Below are 26,396 nucleotides of genomic sequence, written 5' to 3'. Positions count from 1 at the left end.
TTCCGGAACCCAGTTGCGCCGCCGCGTTGTTCCACCCGGCACCGATTGCTGCCCATGTTTGCCGGGGAAGGGGATCCGGTTTTGGTTAAAGGGAGTTTACATCCGATCCGGGGGGCCGGACAATGGCGGTGTGCGGGGTTCACTTGGACTCGGACGCGTTCCTGGTCTGTTTAAATCATGCCCTGTCCACCGAGAAGGAGGAAGTGATGGGACTCTGCATCGGAGAGGTACCTCGCCCGAGCCTTCCCTACGCAACCGGGAGACCGTCACCCTGACAACCGCCCCCCTCCCCAGCCGAGCAGAGCACTGTTACCCTGGCAACCAGCCCCATCCCTTCCCTGACCTCCCCTGGCCCCCCCCCCCCCCCCCCCGTCCCCGGGCCTTCCTGGGGATGGGATGGGCTGTTCCATCCCATCGTCAGGACCAACCATCTGGCACTGCCTGAATTTCCATCACTCCTTCAATGCGATGCTGCTTACAAAATAATACTGCAGGAGGCCATTCATCCCATCCCCACCTCTGTCGAGGTTTTCCAATTACTTCTCTAAATAGTCCTTTTCAAAATAAGAACGTAAGAAATAGGAGCAGGAGTAGGCCATCTAGCCCTTCGAGCCTGTCCCACCTTTCAACAAGATCATGGCTGATCTGAAGTGGATCAGTTCCACTTTCCCACTTTCTTCCCCATAACCCTTAATTCCCTTGTCTATGAAAAACCTATCTACCCATGACTTAAATATATTTACCTAGGTAGCCTCCACCACTTCAATGGGCAGAGAATTCCAGAGACTCACCACCCTTTGAGTGAAGAAGTTCCTCCTCAACTCTGTTCTAAACTGCCCCCCCACCCTTATTTTGAGGCTGTGCCCTCTAGTTCTGTTATCCTTTCTAAGCAGGAAGAATCTCTCTACCTCTACCCTATCTATCCCCTTCATTATCTTATATGTCTCTATAAGATTCCCCCTCAGCCTTCTAAACTCCAACAAGTACAGACCCAGTCTATTCAATCTCTCCTCATAGTCCAACCCCCTCATCTCCAGTATCAGCCTAGTGAACCTTCTCTGCATTCCTTCCAAGGCCAGTATATCCTTCTGCAAATGCAGTGACCAAAACTGCACACAGTACTCCAGTTGCAGCCTCAGCAGTACCCTGTACAGTTGCAGCAAGATCTCCCTGCAAATATTCTAACCCCCTCGCTATAAAGGCCAACATTCCATTTGCCTTCTTGATCACCTGCAGACTGAGTTTTTGTGATTCGTGCACAAGGACCCCTAGGTCCCTCTGCACCATAGCGTGCTGCAGCTTTTCACCTTTTAAATAATAATTCCTCCTACTATTATTTCTACCAAAGTGGATCACCTCACGTTTGCTAACATTATACTCCATCTGCCAGGTCCTCGCCCACTCACTCAGCCTATCCAGATCTCTCTGCAGACTTTCCACACCTTCCACGCAACTTGCTTTTCAAGATAATGTGCAGGGATTAATTACTGAAGCTATTGGATCCCTACAGTGCAGAAAGAGGCCATTTGGCCCTTTGAGTCTGCACCAATTCTCAGGCACCTTAATCAGGCCCGTTCTGCACCTATTTTTGTAACCCTACACATTTACCAGGCCCACTCTGCTCCTGCTTTTTGTAATCCCACGTGTTTACCTTGCTAATCCCCCTAACCTACACATCTTGGGACACTAAGGGGCAATCCACCTAACTTATACAACCTTGGACTGTGGGAGGAAACCCACACAGACATTGGGAGAATGTGCGTATTCCACTCAGTCACCCAAGGCAGGAATTGAACCCTGGTTCCTAGTGCTGTGAAGCAGTAGTGCTAACTGCTACCACCAGAATGAATCTTAGAACTTGAGCTATTAACCCAACCTCTGCAGAAATCATATACAAGTTCCAATATGGTGAAAGGCACTGGTGAGGCCGCAGCTGGAGTACTGTGTGCAGTTTTGGTCGCCGCACTTACGCAAGGATATTTTGGCCTTGGAGGGAGTGCCGAGGAGGTTTACTAGGCTGATTCTGGAGTTGAGGGGGTTAAACTATGAGGAGAGGCTGAATAAACTAGGCTTGTACTCATTAGAGTTTAGAAGAATGAGGGGAGATCTCATTGAGACGTATAAGATGTTAAATGGGATGGATAGGATAGAGGTGGAGAGGCTCTTCCTGCTCAGAAAGGACAGTAGGACTAGAGGGCACAGCCTCAGGATAAAGGGGGGGCGGTTTAGAACGGAGTTGAGGAGGAACTTCTTCACTCAAAGGGTGGTGAATCTCTGGAATGCTCTGCCCGTTGAAGTGGTGGAGGCTGCCTCACTCAATATTTTTAAGACGCGGGTTGATAGGCTTTTGATAGGCAAGGGGATTAGGGGTTATGGGGAGAGGGCGGGAATGTGGAACTGAGCCACGACAGATCAGCCATGATCTCATTGAATGGCGGGGCAGGCTCAAGGGGCTATATGGTCTACTCCTGCTCCTATTTCTTCTGTTCTTATGAAAGCTGTTATTGTTTTATTCAAATACAATTTTTTTTCCTGACAAAATAACATTTTGAGTTTTTAATTCATTTACGGGATATGGGCGTCACTAGCCAGGCCAGCATTTATTGCCCATCCCTAATGGCCCTTGAGAAGGTAATGTGAGCCGCTTTGAACCATTGTAGACCATTCTAATGGTATGAGTTATTTAAATTTGATAACTGTAGTTTGCTTGGGAAGAACAAGTGATGTTGGATCTATGCTTCCCCAGCTCTCTGCTATTTGGGTTTTGGTCAGATCATTGTTAGGACCCCTGCACTACAGTAGAGTAATTCACAGAATTGTTACAGCACAGAACCTGGCCTACTAGTGACTCCAATTCACAACAATTTTAACTGCCCTCCAAAATGGCCTAACAGCCCTCTCAATGGAAGGGAAATTAAGGATGGCCTTGCCAGCGATGCTCATATCCCTTGAAAGAATAAAGGGAAAACAAATTCTTCTGAGTTCCCTTTTAGCCACATTGCATTGGAGCTGGAGAGCCTGCTTTATGCAATTTTGCACTATTTTGGATTAGTTCATAATAATGCTGTGAAATTATTAAAATTCCAATAAGTATCTGATTATAGCATTACCTCCAGCAGAGATTTGAGCCACCATCATCACAGCAACAGGCCAAAGTGTTTGTTCTACTACTGTATGGACACAGAAACTGAATAACTCAGCCCAGAAACCAGCTGTTAGCCATCATAGTTTATAACTCATGGAGGGGAGAACAAGGTCAGCACCTAATGCCAACTAAGCCTCGGTTTTGTTCCATGAATTGCCTGGAGCTCACTGTTCCTTAACAGTTTGCTATTCTGTTCTTGTGTTGAAAGTTTCATTTTCACAGTGCTAGCCACTGTGCCACTGGGCTGCCTAATGGTTATTTGACTGAGATGGTTGCTACTACTGAGCCGCAACTAAATTTTGTTTTGATTAATTATTGTCACATGTATTCGTATACAGTGAAAAATATTGTTGCATCCTCTTTCTTAGCAACTTACCTCTTTTTTTTTGGACAATGTGTGTCCTTCCGAAGGAAATGTCCACTCCATTCGTTCCTGGAGTGGAGAATAGCATCACCCATGGTATGATGTTTTTGATAAGCGAGGGGATTAAGGGTTATGGGGAGAGGGCGGGAATGTGGAACTGAGTCACGACAGATCAGCCATGATCTTATTGAATGGCGGGGCAGGCTCGAGGGGCTAGATGGCCTACTCCTGCTCCTATTTCTTATGTTCTTATATTTATGTTCTTATGAAAGCATTCAGATATTGACAAGAAATGTAGAGAAGACTGTCTTTTTAAGATGAGAAATGCGAGCATTAGTTATGTGTCAACAGAACAACAAGAAATTAATCCAGGCATTCGGATCAAATTAAAAGGTTTAGGATTTGGATTCGAGGGAGGCAGGCACATGGGGTGGAAGAAAATTAGTGAATGCATTTAGAAATCATATAAACCCTATAGTGCAGAAAGAGGCCATTCGGCCATCAAGTCTGCACTGACCACAATCCCACCCAGGCCCTATCCCCATATCCCTGCATATTTTACTCACTAACCCTCTAACCTATGCATATCAGGACACTAAGGGGCAATTTATTATGGCCAATCAATCTAACCTGCACATTTTTGGACTGTGGGAGGAAACCGGAGCACCTGGAGGAAACCCACGCAGACATGAGGAGAATGTGCAAACTGCACACAGACAGTGACCCAAGTCGGGCATCAAACCCAGATCCCTGGAGCTGTGAAGCAGCAGTGCTAACCACTGTGCTACTATGCTGCCCATTTTGTTTCACTTAACTTTGCATGAAAAATTTGATTCGTGGTTAGGTACCAGGACAGGCCACCTGTGAAAAAACTCAATCAAATTAATTAAAATATAGTTTGTGTTTAACAAATCTGTGCTAGTTTGCTTTAACTAATCAACCCAAATCCAAGTGCTTGTTAATTTTATCCCTGATTATAATTTCTAAAAACATTCCCACCATTATGGTTAAAGTAACCACTGTTGCCACATCCATAACCTGTAGGGTGACCATCTGTTGAAATGTGTTATCTATGAAACCCAGTCTTGTGGTCTGATTTAACTTGAGTTTATTTGGTTTGACCTTAAAAGAGGCCCAGTCTTGTGTTTGCACTCTCTGACTTTAGCCCCACTCAAACTCCAAAACCTGGAGTTCAAACGTGTTCTGCACATGTCATTGTCCAGGACATGAGAAGTTTCCATGTGAAACTAGATGTGTTCCTAACTAGATTGAAGTGTCCAGTCACATCTTTAGTTCTAGGACGACTAAGTAAAATTCTGAAAAAGAACATTTAAGATTTAAAATCTGATTCAATAATTCTAGTTCCTTATCTTAGTTCTTAAATTCTTAGCTCATATTTGCCCTTGACACTGATCTTGGCTCCTTCAGGTTCTGCTGTTTCTTGTTCTCTGCACTGACTTTGACCTCACTCATCCCATTTTTGCCTGTGATCCTTCTGGCCACACCTTTGCTCTGCCATTATACCTGTTAGCAAACTCTGCTCCTCCTCCAGCTCTGCTCTCGCTCAGCTCCAAATCCTCCTGCTCTTAGACTTGATCTTCCCACTGCACCTTATTACCAGCTTTGTTCTTACTCAGCTGCTCTCCTTTTGGTCAGTGCTGTAGAAATATTTCCAGGAACTGCAAGATAACTATAATATCCAGATTCAATCCAATAGGGACAAACTATTTTTGGGTACTTCCTCCAAGATTCTCTCAATCAACCACCTGAACTTCAAGATTTCTCCCCCTCTTGGTTACTGATCCCATTGAACTGCTAGTCTGGGACAGGTGGTTCGAATGCATAGGGTGACAAAATTAGAACCTGAAGAAAGGGCAAGCCCAGGTCTCTGTCTTAACTCCAACCACCTTGTACAACAATGGTCTACCTCCAACCCAATCCCTGAAGTTTATCTTTGCAGATAACATCTGCTGTAACATATTAGCTGAGAGATGTACCCTGAGTTGGAAGGCACACTAAATGACACTATTGCAAAGCTGCTGACCACTGAAAGAAGTCTTACTTGATGAAGGAGCTTGAGACTCCAAAAGCTAGTGCTGCCAAATAAATCTGTTGGATTTTAACCTGGTGTTGTGAGACTTCTTACTGTGCTTACCCCAGTCCAACACCGGCATTTCCACATCATGACCACTGAAAGACTTGGTGCCCAAATGTGAGCATCAGTGCAACACAGTGAACATGGAACGTGTTTGACAATGCCAGCATTCCCAGAAACTGAACGTCACCCTAGATGACCAGGAATTGAACAATTATCCCTGTCCTGTTTTATCCTGGTGTTATCCTTGGCAGAAACTTCAAGTACAAACAGCACCTCACCAAGACTGCAGAAAAAAAACTTGCAATAACCTCCTTTGTAAATTGGCCAGTTGCTCATGGAATCATTGCTCATGACCCATCCACGCTGCCCCCCCCCCACCAATCACGTACTCACTACAAGAATACTGTGCATGAATGTACTACCAATCTGTCCACACCAAAGTTGTCGACATGCAACTTAACAATGTGCACTATTGTGTACTCTTCAGCCAACTCACCTCCCCCGTCTCCCAGTCCTCAATAACATTGTCACCCTTGCCTCCATATGTTAAAGGGTTAATTGCACCAGGGAAGGTACTAGAGAAGTTCTACTCCAACTGTCCTTATTGAATGACTTCTTCAATCCATAAGCAGTATGCCTTCCATCATAGCAGCCTGTATGGTTAAACCCACTACACTGAGGATCTATGGCAGGAGAAAACATTCACCAGAAACCACTCTCATCCTCGACCCCACTGCCCATCTTTGATCTCCCATGGCAATAGTGGGCCCTTCTAAGCTTTCCAGACCGGCCATGGCTTCTGTACAGCCATGTAATATTATTGGGTCACTAATACCTTCCCAGCTGCAGCTATGGTGTGGCCCAAACAAAGATTCACATTGCCGTATGAACAAGTTGCAGGAGTACACCATTTGGTTCCTCAAGCTTGTTTCTGCCATTCAATAAGATTATGGCTGATTTGATTGGAACCTCAACTCCACATTCCCACTTGCCCCTCATTACTTTTTAACCCATGTTTACCAAAAATTTATTTAGCTCTGCCCTAAAATGTTCAGTCTCTGTTTTCACTGCTTTTTGAGAAGAGAGTTCCAAAGGCTTTCAACCCTCTTAGAGGAAAATATTTCTCCTCACCTGCTAAATAGGCTCTATTGTAGATTTTCCCACTACAGAAATATGCCTTTCACACTTGTCCTGACAAGACTGCTCAAGATCTAATATTTTTCATTCTTTCATTTATCTTTTATAGTCGAGAAATATCCAGTGACTAAACTTGAAGGGCTTAAAGAACTCCATCTAGCCATTTACAAGGCTGTTGCTTGGCTCTGTGACTGCACACACTGAATAAATAAACCTCAAGATTAATGGAAGCCCAGTCTTTTGCCACATGGCAACACTTCTGCCAAATGATTGATTGGAGAAATACAGCATCAATAGTGTTTTTGTGTTATGTTTACCTGGTTCTGAAGCATGTTGCCAATAGGGTAACAGAATACTTTCATTTTAGCTAATCAGTATCAGCATTATGTACACTCAGGTATAACATGAATAGGATGCAGAGGTCTCTCTATCTTACTCCAATTATTTGGAATCTCGGTAGATCACTCTGCATTGCACTTGTGTGACATTTCCATTTCTACAATCATCTCAAGTTTAATTAGAACGGCAAAAGCTCACAGTCAGCAGACATAAAATTTTAATCTGTTTTCTCTGGCTGGACATGAGACCAGCTTCCAGGGATAAGAGATAATGTTCTAACTCAGTTTGCCACCAATTCCCTTTAATATGCTATAATGAAACAGAAGGTAATTAACTTCTTCATTTTTGTTTCAGGTTGACACAAGCAGAATAGTTCATATTCATTCTGTCATCATTCTTCGCCGTTCAGACAAACGCAAGGATCGTGTGGAAATTTCTCCAGAGCAGCTTTCTGCAGCTTCTACTGAAGCTGAGATATCCTTTCCACAAAGATTACTATCAGGACAGACTCTGAGATTCATGTATGATCACATTTTAAATGGCTAGCAATACATTACCATAGTTTAAAACAAAATTATCAAGATGAGACATCTAAATGCTCAGAAATAAGGATCTTTTGCAGCCAATGTTCTGTTCAGCAGACCAAGATCGGATAAATTCAGGTTACGTGAAGAGTAAAGCTTGCTTCCCCCATTGCCTTGTGAAACAGTCTGAGGTCAGATAATAGTATTTGTAACCATTTTTACTCAGGTACAAGGCAACCAACAATTGCCACTGCAAATAAATCCACGACCTTCATAAAAATTGAACACTGAAATGACAAAACTTCTAAAACCCTTAATTTGCCATTGTGTGTCAGTTAACATATCCACAAATACATTGACCCTTGCTTTCATTTCATACAGTGTCTTCCCATTAGTGTATTCCACTCCATTATTGTTATGAAATTTCAGTGACTGCTTTGATTTTAGTGCTGGCTGTTGTTGCTGAATTTGCATTTCTCCCTGTATCTACCCTGCTCACTTCAAAAAATCGGAGAAGAAAGCCTGGACAAGAATGAGAGGGAAAATTGTCATTTAAATGTCAGTAGTAGTGCAGCAGAGCAACAGCTGAAAGTAGTAGCTGATAGGGATGCATTGGTATACTACTGCTGGGCCCACTGAGTTTAGAAACATAGCTCCACTGACAAGAAATCTGAGAAAGGATGTGATCTGCTTCAAAATGTCACCCCCCGCTTCTACAACACCAAATTCTTGGTTCTTAATAAGGATATAAGAATGTTAGTCTTACATGTGGGTTTTGAAGTTGAATGCAGACTCAAATTACTAGCAGATGAAGAGTAAATCTCCCTCCATGCTGCTATATCAATGTATGAAACAAATTTAATCTTGCCTATTTAACTAGAAGCTACTGAGATGAGACAAGAAAATGTCTTTTTAAATCATAATATTCCTTCACAACCTTATTTTTCTGTTTTTCTATTTGGATTAGGAGAAATTCATATTTTTTGATGCGCTTTGATGTCAGAGGATTCTAGGGAGGTTTGCATTATATCGAGTTTATGAATTTGCAGGATTCTGGGAAGGTGATTTTATGATTCGAAGATGCATCGCTTAAAGCTTACGCGGCAGAGGTTTCATTTATGATCTTTGACAACTCGCACAGGTTAGCTGAAATGACTGGTCGCCCAATGAGAGTGGTAGGATGGTATCATTCTCACCCTCATATCACAGTATGGCCTTCACATGTGGGTAAGTAAATGATTGAATTAGTTATCAAGTAACAGTGAAGCTATGGTGATCTATGTGAGCAATTAAGAGAGTAGATATCCCCTGCTAGTGAAGACTTTTCTCCCCTTTTCTCCTTAATGCCAAAGTTGTTAACAACCATAGAATTGTACAGCGCAGAAAAGCTCCTTCAGCCCATCGAATCTGCGCCAACAATAATTATTCGTAAAGTCATGGTAATTCCATTTTCCAGCGCTTGTCTCATATCCTTGAATGTAATGATATTTCAAGTGCTCATCCAAATACTTTTTAAAGGTTGTAAGGCTCCTGGCCTCCATAACCTTGTAAAAAGTCTGACAACACCAGGTTTTAGTCCAACCGATTTATTTGATAGTAAACTCACAAGCTTTCGAGGGGACTCCCTCTTCGTCAGGTGAATGGAGAGTTCTGGCCTCGGACAGAGCATATAAAGCACAGACAGTTTAGAGATTACTGATTAGAATGTGAATCTTTACACCTAACCTGCTGTTCAAGTCCTAAAGTGGCTGACCATGTGTGTGGAAGGAGCACTGATCACAGGTTAAAGAGATGTGTATTGTCTCCAGACAGCACAGTGAGTGAGGTTTTGCAAACCCAGGCAAGTCACGGGGGTTACAGATAGTGCGACATGAACCCAAGATCCCTGTTGAGACCGTCCTCGTGTGTGGAACTTAGCTATCAGTCTCTGCTCAGCGACTCTGCGCTGTCGTGTGTCGTGAAGGCCGCCTTGGAGAACGCTTACCCGAAGGTCAGAGGCTGAATGCCCGTGACCACTGAAGTGTTCGCCAACAGGAAGGGAACAGTCTTGCCTGGTGATTGTCGAGCGATGTTCATTCATCCGTTGTCGTAGCGTCTGCATGGTCTCCCCAATGTACCGTGCTTCGGGACATCCTTTCTTGCAACGTATCAGATAGACAATGTTGGCCGAGTTGCAAGAGTATTTACCGTGTACCTGGTGGATAGTATTCTCACGTGTGATGATGGTATCCATGTCGATGATCCGGCATGTCATGCAGAGGTTGCTGTGACAAGGTTGTGTGGTGTTGTGGTCACTGTTCTCCTGAAGACTGGGTAGTTTGCTGCGAACAGTGGTCTGTTTGAGGTTGTGTGGTTGTCTGAAGGCAAGAAGTGGGGGTGTGGGGATGGCCCTGGCGAGATGTTCGTCTTCATCAATGATATGTTGAAGACTCCGGAGATGATGTTGTAGCTTCTCCGCTCCGGGGAAGTACTGGACGACGAAGGGTACTCTGTCCACTGTGTCCCGTGTTTGGCTTCTGAGGAGATCGGTGCAGTTTTTCGCTGTGGCGCATCGGAACTGTCGATCTATGAGTCGAGCGCCATATCCTGTTCTTATGAGGGCATCTTTCAGCGTCTGGAGGTGTCTGTCACGATCCTTTTTATCTGAGCAAATCCTGTGTATATGGAGGGCTTGTCCATAGGGGATGGCTTCTTTAACATGTTTAGGGTGGAAGCTGGAGAAGTGGAGCATTGAGAGATTGTCTGTGGGCTTACGGTACAGTGAGGTGCTGAGGTGACTGTCCTTGATGGAGATGCATGTGTCCAAGAATGCAACTGATTCTGGGGAATAGTCCATGGTGAGTCTGATGGTGGGGTGGAATTTGTTGATATCATCATATAGTTGTTTCAGTGATTGTTCACCATGAGGCCAAAGGAAGAAAATGTCATCGATGTATCTAGTGTATAGCATCGGTTGAAGATTCTGTGCAGTGAAGAAGTCTTGTTCGAACCTGTGCATGAAGATGTTGGCATATTGAGGTGCAAATTTGTTCCCCATGGCTGTTCCGTGTGTCTGGATGAAAAACTGTTTGTTGAAGGTGAAGACGTTGTGGTCCAGGATAAAGCGGATGAGTTGTAAAATTGCATCTGGAAACTGGCAGTTGTCAGCATTGAGTACTGAGGCAGTCGCAGCAATGCCATCGTTGTGGGGGATGTTGGTGTAGAGGGCCGAGACATCCATTGTGACGAGGAGTGTCCCTGGTTCAACTGCTCCATGTGTGCTGAGTTTCTGTAGGAAGTCCGTAGTGTCGCGACAAAAGCTTGGGGGTTCTTTGTACAATGGGTTTCAGGATGCCCTCGACGTAGCCGGGGAGGTTCTCACACAGAGTCCCATTGCCCGATACGATGGGACGACCAGGTGTGTTTGTCTTGTGTATCTTTGGAAGGCAGTAGAGATCTCCAACGCGGGGATTACGTGGAATGAGAGCACGGAGGGTGCTCTGAAGGTCTGGATCAAAGGTCTTGATCAGATTGTTGAGTTGACGAGCGTGTTCTTAGGTCGGATCTGTGGGTAACTGTCTGTAATGTTCCTCATTGTTTAGTTGTCGGTACACTTCTTTACAGTAATCCGTTCTGTTCAGTATGATGATGGCCCCTCCTTTGCTGGTTTGATGACAATGTTGCGGTTTGTCTTGAGAGCGTGGATGGCATTGCATTGTGCTCGGGTGATGTTCGGGGCTGTCTTGTGAGTGTGGCTGATGAATCTGGTGTTAACACACCTCCTGATGGTTTGGGCATACAAGTCCAGTCGAGGGCAGCGGCCTTCCGGAGGAGTCCAATTGGACCCTTTCCTCTTAGGTTGTTGCACTGCGGATCTCTCTGTCAGCTGTTCTGGTTCATTGGCTGTCTCATTGTGTTCACTGTTGGCCACTTGGGGTTTGTGGAAAAACTCACGCGGTCTCATTCGCCTGCTGAATTCCTCCATGTCTGCTGCGAGACTGATGGGGTCCATTTTGGTGGTGGGGCAGAAATTGAGCCCTCGGCTGAGAACTTCGATTTCATCTGGTTGAAGTAAGTTGACAATAGACCTCCCTGCGGTGGTGCTGTTTCTACTGTGGTGCCGGGGGAGGCTTGGTTGTTGCTGGCGGTGATGCCGAGTTTTTCAAGTTTCCTGTTCTTGGTGAGCATGTAGGTGATGTAGTTCCTTTGTCTCATCTGCTTGGCAGAGTTTCGCAGTTGGTCTACATCCTGAGCGCAAGTTGAGAATATGTATTCCATTTTAGTTTCCAGGGTGCGGCGTTTGCTGTAAAGCTGGTGTATGAGGTGGTTGAGGAGTGTGAGAGAGGTGCGACGGCAAAGTCTCTCAGCGTAGTCTGTGTTATAGGTTGCCCTGAGTGGGTTTGTGATCTGTAGTCCTTTTGGTATCTTGTCTGCTTTCTTGCATCTCTGTAAAAACTTGATGTCTGTGTCGATATGCGCAATCTTCTTGGAGATCCTCTCCACTTGGATCCGGCAGTTTGCGGTGTCGATAGTAGTCATGATGTACTGTCTGGAGACAATACACAATTCTTTAACCTGTGATCAGTGCTCCTTCCACACACATTGTTAGCCACTTTAAGACTTGAACAGCAGGTTAGGTGTAAAGATTCGCATTCTAACCAGGAATCTGTAAACTGTCTGTGCTTTATACGCTCTGTCTGAGGCCAGAACTGTCCATTCACCTGACAAAGGGGCTAACCCGAAAGCTAGTGAATTTACTATCAAATAAATCGGTTGGACTGAAACCTGGTGTTGTCAGACTTTTTAATGTGTTCACCCCAGTCCAACACCGGCATATCCACATCGTAAAGAAAACAATCCAAGCCTATCGGGTCTTTCCTTATAGCTCAGATACTCCAACTCGGGCAATATCTTGATGCATCTCACCTGTATCCCCATAGTGCAATCACATTCTTCCTGTAGTGAGGTGATGAGAATTTCACACAATACTCCAGCTCTGGTCATCCAGTGTTCTGTACAGCTCCAACATAACCTCCTTGTTCTTATTCTCTGCATAAGTGATAAAAGCAAGTGTCCCTTATGCCTTCTTGACTACCCTATTCACCTGCTCTTCCACCTTCAGGAATCTGTGAATAAGTACCCCAAGATCCATCTGTTCCTCTGAGCTTCCTAGTGTCCTATCATTCACTAAATACTCCCTGGCCTTGTTACTTCTTCCAAAGTGTAACAACTTGCACTTATCAGGGTGAAATACCATTTGCCACTACTATGTCCATCCAACCAACCCATCTATATCTTCCTGTAACCTTCTTCCTTACTGTTAACCACCAATACATTACCATAGTTTAAAAAAATATTTTATCAAGATGAGACATCTAAATGCACAGAAATAAGGATCTTTTGCAGTCAATGTCCTGTTCAGCAGACCAAGATTGGATAAATATGGGTTATGTGGAGAGTAAAGCTTGCTTCCTCCATTGCCTTGTGAAACAGTCTGAGGTCAAATAATAGTATTTGTAACCATTTTTACTCAGGTACAAGGCAACCAACCATTGCTACTCCAAATAAATCCACGACCTTCATATAAATTGAACACTGAAATGACAGAACTTCTAATACCCTAAATTTGCCATTCTGTGTTGGTTGACATATCCACAAATACATTGACCCTCGCTTTCATTTCATACAGTGCTAATCTTGGTGTCAACTCCAAACTTGCTTATTATTTCCTCCACATCTGTATCATTTATGTATATAACAAATAATAGGGACCCAGCACTGAACCTTATGGTATGACAGTGGACACCAGCCTTCTACCTTCAAGTAGCCTTCTACCACCACCTTTTGTGTCCTATTATTAAGCCAGTTTTGGATCCATCTCACCAAATTTCCCTGAATTCCATGTGCTTCAACCTTCTCAATCAGTGTCTCATGTAGACCTTGTCAAAAGCTCTGCTGAAACTCATATAAACTACATCAACTGCACTCCTCTCATCAACAGAGTTGATTACATTTTGGAAAAAGTTTCTCTAATTTGTTAGGCATGACCTTCCTCTGACGAAGCCATGCTGACTATCCCTAATCAACCCATGTCTTTTCAATGGAGGTTAATCCTCTCCTTCAGAATTTTCTCCAATAATTTTCCTGCCACTGATGTGAGATTCACCGGTCTGTAATTGCCTGGTTCATCTCTACCATCCTTTGTGAAAAGTGGAACCACATTAGCCGTCCCCCAGTTGTCTGGCACTTCCCCCGTGGACAGAGAGAAATTAAAAATTTGTGTCAGAACCCCTGCAATTTCTTGCTTCGCCTCCCATAGCATTCTTCTGATACCTTACTCAAATAAATTATTTTTATGTATGAGCTAGGACACTGTGAGATAGACTTTTAACGTTCACTGACAGATGTTGATGTTAGCATTGTGGATTGAATGTTCGTTGTGCACACCTTCCAGTATTTCCTATCATCTTCAATAGAAGTTGAAAAAAAAATTGACTTTTGTATCTTAACTAATTGTCCGGAGCACGTGTACTTACAGCGGATCACTTATTTGTATTTTCTTCTTCCTGCCTGGCTTTGTGGTTTACAACCTAGTTGAAGTATCCTCATTGATTCCAAAGACTGGCAAAATCAGAACAGAATCTGGAATCTTTGGGTCAAGTGGACTCATGATATCAAAGAGACATACGGATGCTTCCATTTAAAAATAAACGAGATAAACCAAAAGGCTTTTCACATTTTACTAAGCATTTTGGATGGTTTTTACCCCAAAGTCGTCAGGGAGCTTTATCCAGTGGCTTAAATTTGTTAAGTGACTTTGGTTTCTAATATTGTCATGCAGCATGGGCTTCTGTGATCTCTGTTTTGTTTGAGTCTGCTTAAAAGAGAAAATTGGTCCTTTGCTTTTCATTTTGCAGGAGTGGATATATTTCCTTAAGGATTTTAACAGTAACTGTCTGCATGAGGGCAGACAGTTATGTTAGCCCTTTGGATATTATGCATTATGTCATAATAGAAGTGCACCTTGCCAGTAAAATTTGTCTTAAGTCTGTAATATACCAATTCAGATCCTAACTGTTAATGTCTTTTTGCTGGAATGGTTTGGAGTACATTTAGTTTCCTTGCCAGTTCAATTTACACAATCAATCTATTCAAGAAGCAAACATGATCAATTTCTTTATATTCTCTGTTATCTCTGTCAGATGTCCGTACTCAGGCCATGTACCAGATGATGGACCAGGGCTTTGTAGGGCTGATCTTCTCCTGTTTCATTGAGGACAAGAATACCAAGGTACGTACCAGCTCTTTACTCTACTGTGTGTCCTTTTGGTGGCAGCCAGTGGCGGTTTACTGCTTCTGAAAAAAAGTCAGATTGGACTTGTGTTTCTTTCTCCACGGAACTGCTGAGCTTTTCCAGCACTTTCTGTTTTTATTTGTGATCTGCAGAATCTTCAGTATTTTGGTTTTATTTTCATGGTTCACTACTTTTTCAAAGGATGGTAGAGAAAATCATTTGACCTGCTTTTGCCCTTTAGTGGCTGTTGACGAACAGCATTGTTGTTGCCAGACAGACTGAAATGAAAGTTTAGTGAAGAAAAATCTCTTGTCAATAAATTCCATCCTGACTTAGAAACTGTCAGAAAGCCAAGGCAGTTTTAAATAACCTACGTTTGTACTGTTGGGTATCAGAAGTAAGGTATGGATTTAAGTGAGTTTAATTTAGTTTTTCTGGGTAAGAAAAAACTCTATGTTAAACAAAGGTGTTTGCACGTCTGTGTCTCTATTGTGCTTATGTTGTGAGCTTGGAGAAAGAATGAGCTGTTGCATAGCAACCATGGGCCACCTTTAAGAAAAAAACTAGAGAGGAATCCCACAAAAAAATTCCAAATATTGAATTTGCATGAATACTGGAGTAAACCACGCCAGTTTTTTCAGCGGGATTTTCAAAATGAATCTCCCACACTCTGTACTGCAGATGCGCTAGCATAAATTTCATTAAAAATCAGTGGGTGGGGCCTATTCCTGTTAGAAAGACTGACAGCATAGCGCAGACTGGGCTACTGTGCACACACCGATCTGTCAAAGCCAAGGTCAGTACACGCATAGTGGCGTCTGTCTGCCAGCCTCCCAATTACTGTCCATCCCCACGACTACGCAATGCTGACCCTCTCAGCCCCCCATAGCCTGATCGCTGGCCCCCCGAACATTCCGGACCACCTTTGACCTCATCCTCCCAGTCCACCTCGATTTCACCCCTCACCATATTGCTGACCCCACCCACCAATCGCTGGCCTCTCTCCTTCCCCCAACTGTAGTGGCAGCAGGACACCGTCCCCCACTGATTGGCATTGCTCACCAGGCAAAGGGGAAATGTGCCCCTGGGCATTGGCACTTTGCCCCTTGGACAGTGCAGGGGGCCCAGGCTGGCACTGTCAATGTAGCAATGGTCAGGGGTCTCTCCTCCAACATCTGACCCTCTGGGGGGCCTCAGTTGCTCCCTTCACTCCAGCGGGGTTGGGCCGTCAGCTCCCCGTTAGTGGGACCTATAATAAACCCACTGGAGTGAAATAATCCTGGCAGAGGCGAGGAGAGGCTAGCGAGCCTGAAGACTTCAGGCTCTGTAAATCATTTAAATCATTTTAAAATCAGGGTCTGAAATATAATGCAGCTCAATGCTGGAAATCCGGCGCTGGGAGACATGCTCAGAACTGGACACTAAAAAATCAGCGCAGCGGGCTGGAAGAATTGTATCCCCCGCCCCCCCCAGTGTTTTTGGTTTAACTGGACCCTGACAGAAGGAGCTCAGCAGCTGGACAGAACTGCCCTCTCTGCTCCGTTACATGCAGAACAGTGGAGTAATGTGCAAAAATGCAGGTACCAGAAACTAAAGAATAGTCATAGAAACTAGAGAATTAAGAGAAGTGTCCAGGAACACTGAAGTAAAGCTAGAGATATCAGAAGCATTCCTGAAATTGGTGGTAACTTAGTATAGCCTGTGAAGTTAAAGTTGAAGCAATTGGTGGCTAGATCCCTGAAAGGTTATGTGCAAGTTTGAAAGCTTGCAGTTATTCAAAGAAATACTGAAAGTAAAGTTGCAAATTCTGTAAATGGATCCTTGTTGGAAATAGTTGAGGGAAGACATTGTTTGAAAGGAGGGTTTAAGGTGTGTCTTTTCAAGAGCAGAGTTCGGCAAGTCTCAAGTGAAAGCCAGAGTCCATTGAGATCAATTGACTCACAGTATAATAATCATCTGGAGGATTTGAGGAGAAACCTACAGAAGCTCAATTGGATGGCATCTGCCACTTGGTTTCAGTGTGGGGTATTGTCTGACCACAGTTAGCTATAAATAAGAACTATAAATATAGTTCAATAAATATAGGTATAGTTCACAGATATAAATAATATCACTACAAATAAGAACCTGTTGGGAATTGTGGGGAGCTTGGATAGGCCCAGGGCAAGGCCCCAAGTTTGGAGTAAGGGCCCTTCTTGCCCGTTTTGAAACCTCGGCCTTAATGAGGACCTTTCTCCCTGCGTGCATAGTGTTAAAATCTGCCAAAAACATGGAGCTAATGCGTGACCCTTCTAGTGCCAGAGAAGCATCTGTTAATACTGATGGCAATTTTAGATTCATACCCAACTGGTATGGACTATATGTTTCTCCACACCACCACTCCGCTCCCCCCCCCCCCCCATCTATAAAGAATTTTCGAACGCACTGCCCATGGTAATGCAACCTGCAATTTACAGCCCAGTTGATCCACCAAAATTTTATGCACCATGTCATCTGTAGCTGCGTGATCCCTTTCACAGAGCCCATTGCTGAATGGGCTCTCTGCTGCAGTTTGCATTATTACAGTATTTAAATTTTCACACACACCTTGAAACTCATCATTTGCGAATTCACCGTCAAAAATTTAGATGGTGTCCCCAATCCTGTTTAAATCCAGAATTTTATCTATAATGGTCTTTTTATCTTTGTTGTAAATCACCGTAGATAGGCTAAACTGGGTGGCCAGGTCCACAAAATGCAATAGATAGCCGTCTTTGTCACTGCTCCATATCTTTTGATCCATTGCCACTACATCATTGAAATCTCGTGCTAATGGTAGACTCATGACTGGATGTCCTTGTATACTCCAAAGAAACACTGTTCAATAGTGACATCAACTGAGCTCAGAACAAAACATATTGGTTTTTTCATCATCACTGGAGCCACCTACCTGACAGCAATATGGGAGTAATATCACCACATGGACTGCAGTTAGTTTAAGAAGAATTACTACCACCTTCTGGGATGGGCAATAAATCAGTCCTTGCCCATGACGTTCACATACTTTGAATTAATTTTTCAAAATGGAAGAATTGTATCCCCCGCCCCCCCCAGTGTTTTTGGTTTAACTGGACCCTGACAGAAGGAGCTCAGCAGCTGGACAGAACTGCCCTCTCTGCTCCGTTACATGCAGAACAGTGGAGTAATGTGCAAAAATGCAGGTACCAGAAACTAAAGAATAGTCATAGAAACTAGAGAATTAAGAGAAGTGTCCAGGAACACTGAAGTAAAGCTAGAGATATCAGAAGCATTCCTGAAATTGGTGGTAACTTAGTATAGCCTGTGAAGTTAAAGTTAAAAAAGGACTATCTGTTGCAACAGTATAACGTTGCCCAGACAAATCCTCCTTGTTGCATTGATGAGCATGATTGCCAATTTGTAACGATTTATTGCTAGTTTCATGCTGTAGACTTGGGTTGATACTGATCCAAATGTGTTTCACATCCATACCTTACTGCTATCAAAGGTAAAAGCCACATTTATCCCTTCAGTCTGGCTTAGATTTGAATATATGCTCATAAAGAGAGAGGCTGATTTCAGAACAAGTTTAATTAAGGCATGAGTACTTTCCTGCAAAATTATTGTGATTCATGCTTCAGGATGTGAGTAGTTAATTGAATTTCACCTAAATTTTACGGTAGCTTTTATTGTAAAAAGCACCAGTTGGAAGGATTTGTGGTTTAAAGTAAGAAGACAATAGAAAAATTAGGCAGCAGGATTAAAGAATATGTTTTTTACATGTTTTTTCAGACTGGCCGAGTTCTCTATACCTGTTTCCAGTCAATTCAAGCACAGAAAGGTTCTGAGTAAGTATAATGTACACTAAGTATGTTACTCTAATGAAAATAATTTAAACTGAGGACCATCGTTTTTAATATGAGACGATTAATGTTATAAGTATGGGAAAATGCTAAGTGGAAGTAATGGAAAAGTCGGACATTTGGCCCATGCATGCATATGTCCTTGTAGTACTTTTCAAAAAGGCTGGGAGCTGACCGTTTGCCTTCTCTGTCAGGGTGTGAACATTGTGTGAGATAACCAATTAGTGGAGAAAACAATATCAATTTACAGAGATTTAATTTTCAGAATACATAGAAGTTAGTAGAGCTGTAATTTAATCTGGGGGTCATACAAGTATAAAGTACTTGACCTAAGCTTATAGGCTAGGATATTGTCCAAATCTCATTAACCTTTTGATAATTTGATTACAGGTATGAACGCATAGAAATCCCTATTCATGTTGTTCCCCATGAAACCATTGGTAAAGTGTGTCTGGAGTCTGCTGTGGAACTTCCAAAAATTCTTTGTCAAGAGGAGCAGGATGCTTACAGAAGAATTCACAGGTAAAGTTAGAAATGAGATGTAACTTTGAGTATTTGACACTATTTAACTAGCGACTAGGTAGAAACAATGGCGGTCTAAAGAGACTTTGGCTTCCAGGTATGCCGATCATTAAAATGTCATGAACAGGTACAGAAAATTATCAACAAAACTAGTGGAATGATGGCCTTTATATCACGAGGAATGGAATACAATGGATTAAAAGACATGCTTCAGCTATGTGAAGCTTTGTTTAGATCACACTGGAACACAGTGAGCATTTCTGGATGTCATGCCTTAGGGAGGATATATTAGCCTATGGAAGAAATGCAGCATAGATTTATTAAAATGATGCCTTGTCCCAAAGTTAAATTATGAGGAAAGATCACACAAACTAGGATTATGTTCCCTAGAATTTAGAGGTTGAGGGTTGTTTTGATCAAAGTTTTCAAGGTATAAGAGGAACAAATAGGATAAATTGGGAAAAAACAATTTCCCCTAGTCAGGAAGTTTGGAGTTAAGGAGATTAGTCAAAAGATTAGAGCCAGAACTTTTAGAGGTGAAATTGGGAAGCATTTCTTCATGTCAAGAATGGTACAAATTTGGAACTTCCTTGCACAAACTTCAGTTGATGATAGATCAATTAAAGAATTAGTCATTGTTCACCATAGCTTGAGGAGCACCACTCCCATGTTAATAATGGGACAAGGCAAAAGGGAAGGCTTCTGTAATCTATCGCAGCCAGTATGGGGATTGTATATGTGTCATTTATATCATTCTATACCATTCAGCCAACTGGGCTAATCGACTCCCATATATAGATCAAGTATTAATTTTAAATTTGGTAGATTTTTGTGGACCAAAAGCATGAAGGGTTATGAGGCAAAACTGGGTATATGGAGTTAGGTCACAAATCGCCATGATCTCATTCAATGGAGGAAAAGGCTTGGAGACTAACTGACCTGCTCCTCTTCCTATGCTGAATTTATGTATATGTGTGTTTATATATTATATATGTGACCAATTGTCAATGAAGTCCTTCAGTTCTGTTGAGTGGATGCATTATCACTCTGGAGAAAAAAGACACTGAGGTCAGTGCTGTAAAGGAATCTATATTATAGTGCAAACTAAAGGATTGCACTTTATTCCCTTCTGCATATCATAGAAGTGATTAAGATTTTGTCAGCGGCATTATGGTTTTGTTGACTTGTTTTTATACAAACATTTTAATTCACTTATCAAACAGATGATGCTAATGCTGCAATGCTAATTTGCAGCCTAGCATCAAGAACCTGAAAACCAAGTATAAGGTGGGTCAGATACAGATAATTTGCTCCAACAGTGTGCTAATGCGTATGTTTCAAGATCACCCTCTTTATCACTTTATCATATCAGTAAGCTAGATGATTAACAATAAACTGAAATTAGTGTTGAGTTAAGCCTTTGTTTTCTTTATTCTTTCATGGGATATGTGCATCTCTGGCAAGGTTATTAGCATTTGCTGCCCACCCCTAATTGTCCTCGAACTGAGTGGTTTGCTGGGCCATTTCAGAGGATATTTCAGAGCCACATTGCTGTGAATCTGGAATCACATGTAGGCCAGACTAGGTAAGGATGGCAGATTTCCTTCCCTAAAGGACATTAGTGAACCAATGGTCCCATGGTTATTATTAGACTGTTAATTCCAGGTGTAGTTATTACAGTTAAATTCCACCATTTGCCATGGTGGGATTCAAACTCTGGTCCCCAGAGCATTACCCTGGGTTTCTGGATTACTAGTCCAGTGACAATGCCATGATGCCACCACCTCCTCATCGGCATCAGATTTATGTTTGATTATTAGAACCTGAATTAATTATTTTTTGCTGAAGATTCAAGCTCACTTGTATGTGGTTGGGACTGCCAAGACCTATTTACTTGATATGATTGATGGCTTTCAGACAGTGAATTTTGCCCCCCTCCCCCAGAGTGAAAGGGCAGCCAGTAGCTCAGTGGATCATCCAGTCTTTCTCTTCTTACAATAATCAAACACTATGATCCTGATTCAGTTAACCCAATTTTTTTTTATTTGATGTAATCAAAACTAATGTATATTCCAGTGAAAATATATGATGGTACTGTTCATGTCTACAAAACATTTCTCAATCTGAAATTCCAGAGTTTTTGAACAGAATACTTCTGTTGAAGCCATTATTTAGAAGCCAAATTAAAAGCAATTGATGATACTAACAACTCTGTAACTGTCACAAGCATCAGTTGGATTCATTATCTCTTGTACAAACAATCCTGAGATATTCCTCTCCCTATAGCAGAAGACTCGGTTAATCTGCTTTCTCGTCTCCCACCTTAATTTGTTTTTATTTATTGGTGTTTGTACTGTTGGAAACAAAATAATGATTTTCTGGTGGATTACTAGATTATACTGTGCCCTTTGCCTTGTTTTTGTATGTGCAAAGTTTATTCATCTAGTTTACTTTCTTGCTGTCAATAGATGTTTGTATCCAATGGAAAGCTCTCCATAAGCTGAAACTCTCTACCATTTCTTTCAGCCTGACACATCTGGACCCTATAACCAAGATTCACAATGGATCAGGTAGATAATGGCTCTGTGCCTCCAAAACCATATTTTTAACAAAAAAAAGTGCACATTAAGTTCATAATTGACGTCACCCTGACTTGAAATGTTAGCTCTGTTCTCTTTCCACAGATGCTGTCAGAGTTGATGAGATTTTCCAGTATTTTGTTTTAGTTTCAGATTCCAACATCTGCAGTAATTTGCTTTTACGTAATTGAAGAGTATAGTTGGAGACCTGTGTCTATGACCCTGGGCAGCAAGGACCTAGATTCACTGCCAGCCTTGGATGATTGTCTGTGTGGAGTTTGCACATTCTCATGGTGTCTGCATGGGTTTTCTCTTGGTGCTCCAGTTTCCTTCCACACTCCAAAAATGGACAAACTAGGTAGATTGGCCATTCTAAATTGCCCTTTAGCGTCCCAATGTATGTAAGTTAGATGGATTATCCATGGTTTAGGGGAGTGGAAGAGGAGGAGTGATGGATGTAGATGCTCTGTCGAACAGTCAGTGCAGTCTTGATGGGCTGAATGGCTTCCTTCTGCATTGTGGGGATTCTGTGAGGTTCTATGATGAGAGAGTTAGAGAAGCTATAATAAGAAGGGGAGAACTATGTAGATGAAAGATGGCTATTTCACAGATTGGGTCTTTTTTTCCCCCTTGCCCTTAGTTTACAAAGGTTTTCTGTAGGAAGAATGGTTAACTATGAGCTGAAATTTATATTCCTTCTTCTTGACTTCTCTGTCCAAAGGCGGGTCTGACCCACAGTGCCACAACCTCCATCATGGGTTAGGCAAGGAGATAATTGCTGAATGCTCCCAGCCAGAATGGGGATTGAATGCTGTGCTGTTGATACCAATCTCATCCATACTCACTGCCCAGCCAACTTAGCAATCTAGCTTTTCCAAGGAATCCTGAGTTGCTGTAGCAGTATACATTTGTACATGCATCTTGCAGTCTGGAGCTATGGGTAATGATGGTAGAGGCCCCAGTTTCTTCCCATCACATGGCTGATCAGGAATCTGTCCCACTTTCCTGCCATATTTGGATGGATTTACAAGTTGATACCCAACCTATTTGTTGGCATTATGAATACACTTTCCTTGGCCATCAATACAACTTGAACTGGGGCTTCTGGCTTAGAAGCAGGATACTATCTAATGTGTTACAAGACCTCCAGACTGCTATATAGGAGACAAAAATTACAGATAACAGCACTGAGGGGATCTTGAAGGGTTACTGCTGCCATAAGCTGACGTTTTTTAAATTGAAAAATGTGTAAGAAACTGGTGTAAGATACTGCTGTAAGGCTGCCTGATTTTCAGTAAGATGGAAAGGTTTATAGTATTTGCCATATGTCTGGAGCACATTTCAAGCTGTGCCACAGATACATTGCAGTGTATGTCACATTACAGTTGTAGAATTATGGTTGATCGGTAGAACTGCTAGCACTAGGTTAAACATGGAGTGCATTGTGAAATTGCCTCCCTGAAGTAGAGCTCATTATTAATTGTCTAGTGTGTGCCTGTCATGCATTATTGGATATGCTTTCTTCATCATTGATTAATATTATATCTGAATACTGTTGTTGATGCAAAGTGATTATAGTGAACAAAGCTCATCCTTTCTTTGAATACTCTGCATTTTTAAATGAAGGGAAAGGGAAGGACACTGTTGCACTGGGGGAAGGTGGAGTAAAAGTGCCAACATACTGTATGGAGTTTACCAGTAGAATTTCTAACTGGCAGGGAAAGGATAATTATTGTTAAGGTAGTTTGAAAAATTCAAAATTTAGTTAGGTAATGTCCCTCGGGACCCTAGCAACACCATCCCACCCCAGGAAAGCAAATGCTAATTGTTGCAGGAGGAGTGAGGTCAGCATGTTGAAGGAGTATGCAGAATTCTAAAGTTTTTGTGTCTAGCCCTGGCAGAATTACAACCTGTGAAGCTTGAACAATATTCAAGAAGTTGAGAACCTTGAGTTGACAAAGACATGGATGAGAGTTTCAGTGGAAATCAGGATGGTGAAATAGGAATAGAAATAAGTAATGTTACCAATTGAAATACGTGATTTTTGTAATGGATTGGATATAGAGTATAAAAGGGTTCTGAGACTGTGCACCATTAGGTCCATAACTAGTGAGTTCCACAAACAAATGATATAGTAGAGTATACAAAAGCAAAGTACCATGGATGCTGGAATCTAAAACAAAAACAGAAAATGCTGGAAAATTTCAGCAGGTCTGACAGCATCTGTAGGGAGGGAATAGAGCCAATGTTTCAATTCTAGATTACCCTCCATCAGAAGAGTCATCTTGACTCAAAACTTTGGCTCTATTCTCTCCCCACAGATACTGTCAGACTTGCTGAGATTTTCCAGCATTTTCGGTTTTTGATACAATAGAGTATTTGCTTTTAAAGGGCAGTGTTACAGAAGTTATCTTTAAGTTAGTTTAAAACAGAAAGGGGTTTCCAAATCTGTTTGAGAAGTCTGATATTTAGCAAACTTTCTCACTATCTGCTGTTGGACATATGGTGTGATGCACCTTAAACTGGAAAGTGCCATCTCAGAAGCAATCCTATTATTAAATACCACCAGATGAATTAAATGAGAATAAGAGGATGGGGAAGCAGTATTTTACTGTAATGTTCCCATTTTTGTGTAAAATTATAGATCCAATTAAAATAAATGGTGCAAAGTATGATTGAGCTCTTTGACCTGACATTTACAAAATGTGAAAAATCACTCCATCGGTGTAATTCTAAACATTTTTTTAAGTAAGAATGAGCTAAATTTAGGGTGAGACATACATTGCTTTAGAATTCTATTTGTACCACTTATTTTCTCTGAATTAGTTATACATTTGTTAGCATATTGTCAGTACAAAAATATTCACTCATGAAATATACCCTATGTGGTTTTAAAATTTCTTGACTGACTTTTCATCTTTTATGTCTAGTTTTCACGAAGAATCTGTGTAGCCAGATGTCATCCATTAGTGGTCCTCTGCTGCAATGGCTGGAGGATCGCCTAGATCAGAACAAACAGCACATCCTGGAACTTCAGCGGGAGAAAGAACAGCTCCTCCAGGAACTAGCAGCCTTAAAGTGAAAGGAACCATAGGAGCTTTGGAAAGAGGGACAGGAAATTGCACACACATTACTCTTTGGTTACTGATGAACAAGGAAGCTATTGGACTGCAACCAAGATCCCCTTTTCTTTTACCCTTCATCTTGCTTATCAAGCCAATCTAATGCCCAAACAAATGGAAGCAGGCACTTTGCAGCTTTGGTTGGCTTTTGTGTCAAAGGGGGACTGTTTCAATCATTATTGGACTTAGGAGTCTACATTTCAAGAGTCCAGCACTGAATTGGGTGGCGCTATTTACATAAAGTTGTTGTATTAACAAGTTTTCTATCAATGTTTTAATTATCTTTTCAGTTGCACAATGTGGTGTTAGATGTTGGTTTAATCAATATTATTTCTCAAACCAAGAAAACAATTGTTGACTGTTTGATAAATTTGTCAACAAAACAATGGCTGCTTGTGTTTTTATTTGCCTGCATATCAGACAGTTGTTAGCCAGTAGATGTTCTGATCTTTTTATACGTGCCAGATATTGGAAAATGTTAGAACTGGCAGATACTGGAGAACGAATCTTTCAAAGCCACAAGATTCAGCTACAACTAAGGAGGGTAGACTGTTTATTTTTCACTATTCTCCCTGAGAATGGATTTAGTGAATAAAATGGACAAAATTCTGTGTCTCAACTCCTGATATATTTACAATGGTATGAGATCTGGAGCAGACGGTCAACACATCACCAGTCAGCATTATATTGAGTAATTCAACACTTTGGCCCCTTTATCCTGTGACGTCTAGGTGGACCATTACCTTAGACAAACAGCAGATCCTGGAATTTCAATAAAGGGCCAGTTTTTTTCATCACCTCTAAAAGGAAAGGAATTACGGGAGCTATGGGAAGAGGGACAAGTAAATTGCACATAGACTATTTCTCTGTTTCTGATGAGAAGGGAAATCATTGACTTGCAACAAAGCTACATAGCTTGGCTTACATTGTAACAGGACCACTTTGCAATCTACTATCATGTTTAAACAATTTTGAATGTGCCTTTTTTTCCTGAAATCTGAGGCGTAATTTGAATTACTTCATTCATTCGTATTCAAGCTCAATCTGAATACACTTAGTTATTAATATACATCTGATGAGCTGTTAGATGATACAGCCACAATTCAGTCTGAAATGCACTGAAAGTTTCTATAGGATTTGAATTAGTACTTTGTAGAAATAGTTTACACATATCCCACAATGACTGGTGCTGCACTTCTTGCCAAGTTGTAGTTTCCATGGATAATAAAAATTTTGACTTGCTTACTATCGTTGCACTAACTTCCCATTTGTGATTTTTGGTAAGGTGGACTGACCTCTATAGATCAACCAAAGCAGCCTTGTAGCCTTCAGTTTAGATATGCACTGATATGGTTATGGGATAAATTGATATTTGTATTTAAAATGTAATTTGTAATTAAATAGTATTAAGAATAAAACCTGCTTTCTATTGA

The 26,396-nt window shown here is 41.9% G+C and overlaps 1 protein-coding gene across 1 annotated transcript; it reads left to right on the top strand.

Annotated features, from left to right (window-relative positions):
- The first annotated feature begins 10 nt into the window (after positions 1 to 10).
- Positions 11 to 26,396, top strand: brcc3 (BRCA1/BRCA2-containing complex, subunit 3). Its single transcript, XM_080187673.1, has 8 exons — positions 11 to 227; positions 7,438 to 7,558; positions 8,748 to 8,834; positions 14,789 to 14,877; positions 18,670 to 18,725; positions 19,131 to 19,262; positions 21,789 to 21,832; positions 24,772 to 26,396. Exons 1-8 carry the CDS (start codon positions 123 to 125, stop codon positions 24,921 to 24,923), a joined length of 786 nt encoding a protein of 261 aa, XP_080043799.1. The 5' UTR covers positions 11 to 122; the 3' UTR covers positions 24,924 to 26,396.

The sequence above is a fragment of the Carcharhinus amblyrhynchos genome, chromosome 4 (assembly GCF_965287045.1).
Source record: "Carcharhinus amblyrhynchos chromosome 4, sCarAmb.v2.hapA, whole genome shotgun sequence".
NCBI classification, from domain to species: domain Eukaryota; kingdom Metazoa; phylum Chordata; class Chondrichthyes; order Carcharhiniformes; family Carcharhinidae; genus Carcharhinus; species Carcharhinus amblyrhynchos.
This window is presented reverse-complemented; position numbering and strand designations above follow the sequence as displayed.

Bases quoted from the DNA above. Each gene is read 5' to 3' on its own strand.
- brcc3 (XM_080187673.1), top strand. From the start codon at position 123: ATGGCGGTGTGCGGGGTTCACTTGGACTCGGACGCGTTCCTGGTCTGT. The intron at 8,835-14,788 runs GTAAGTAAATGA...TATCTCTGTCAG, and splicing joins AGTATGGCCTTCACATGTGG to ATGTCCGTACTCAGGCCATG. The intron at 18,726-19,130 runs GTAAGTATAATG...ATTTGATTACAG, and splicing joins CAAGCACAGAAAGGTTCTGA to GTATGAACGCATAGAAATCC.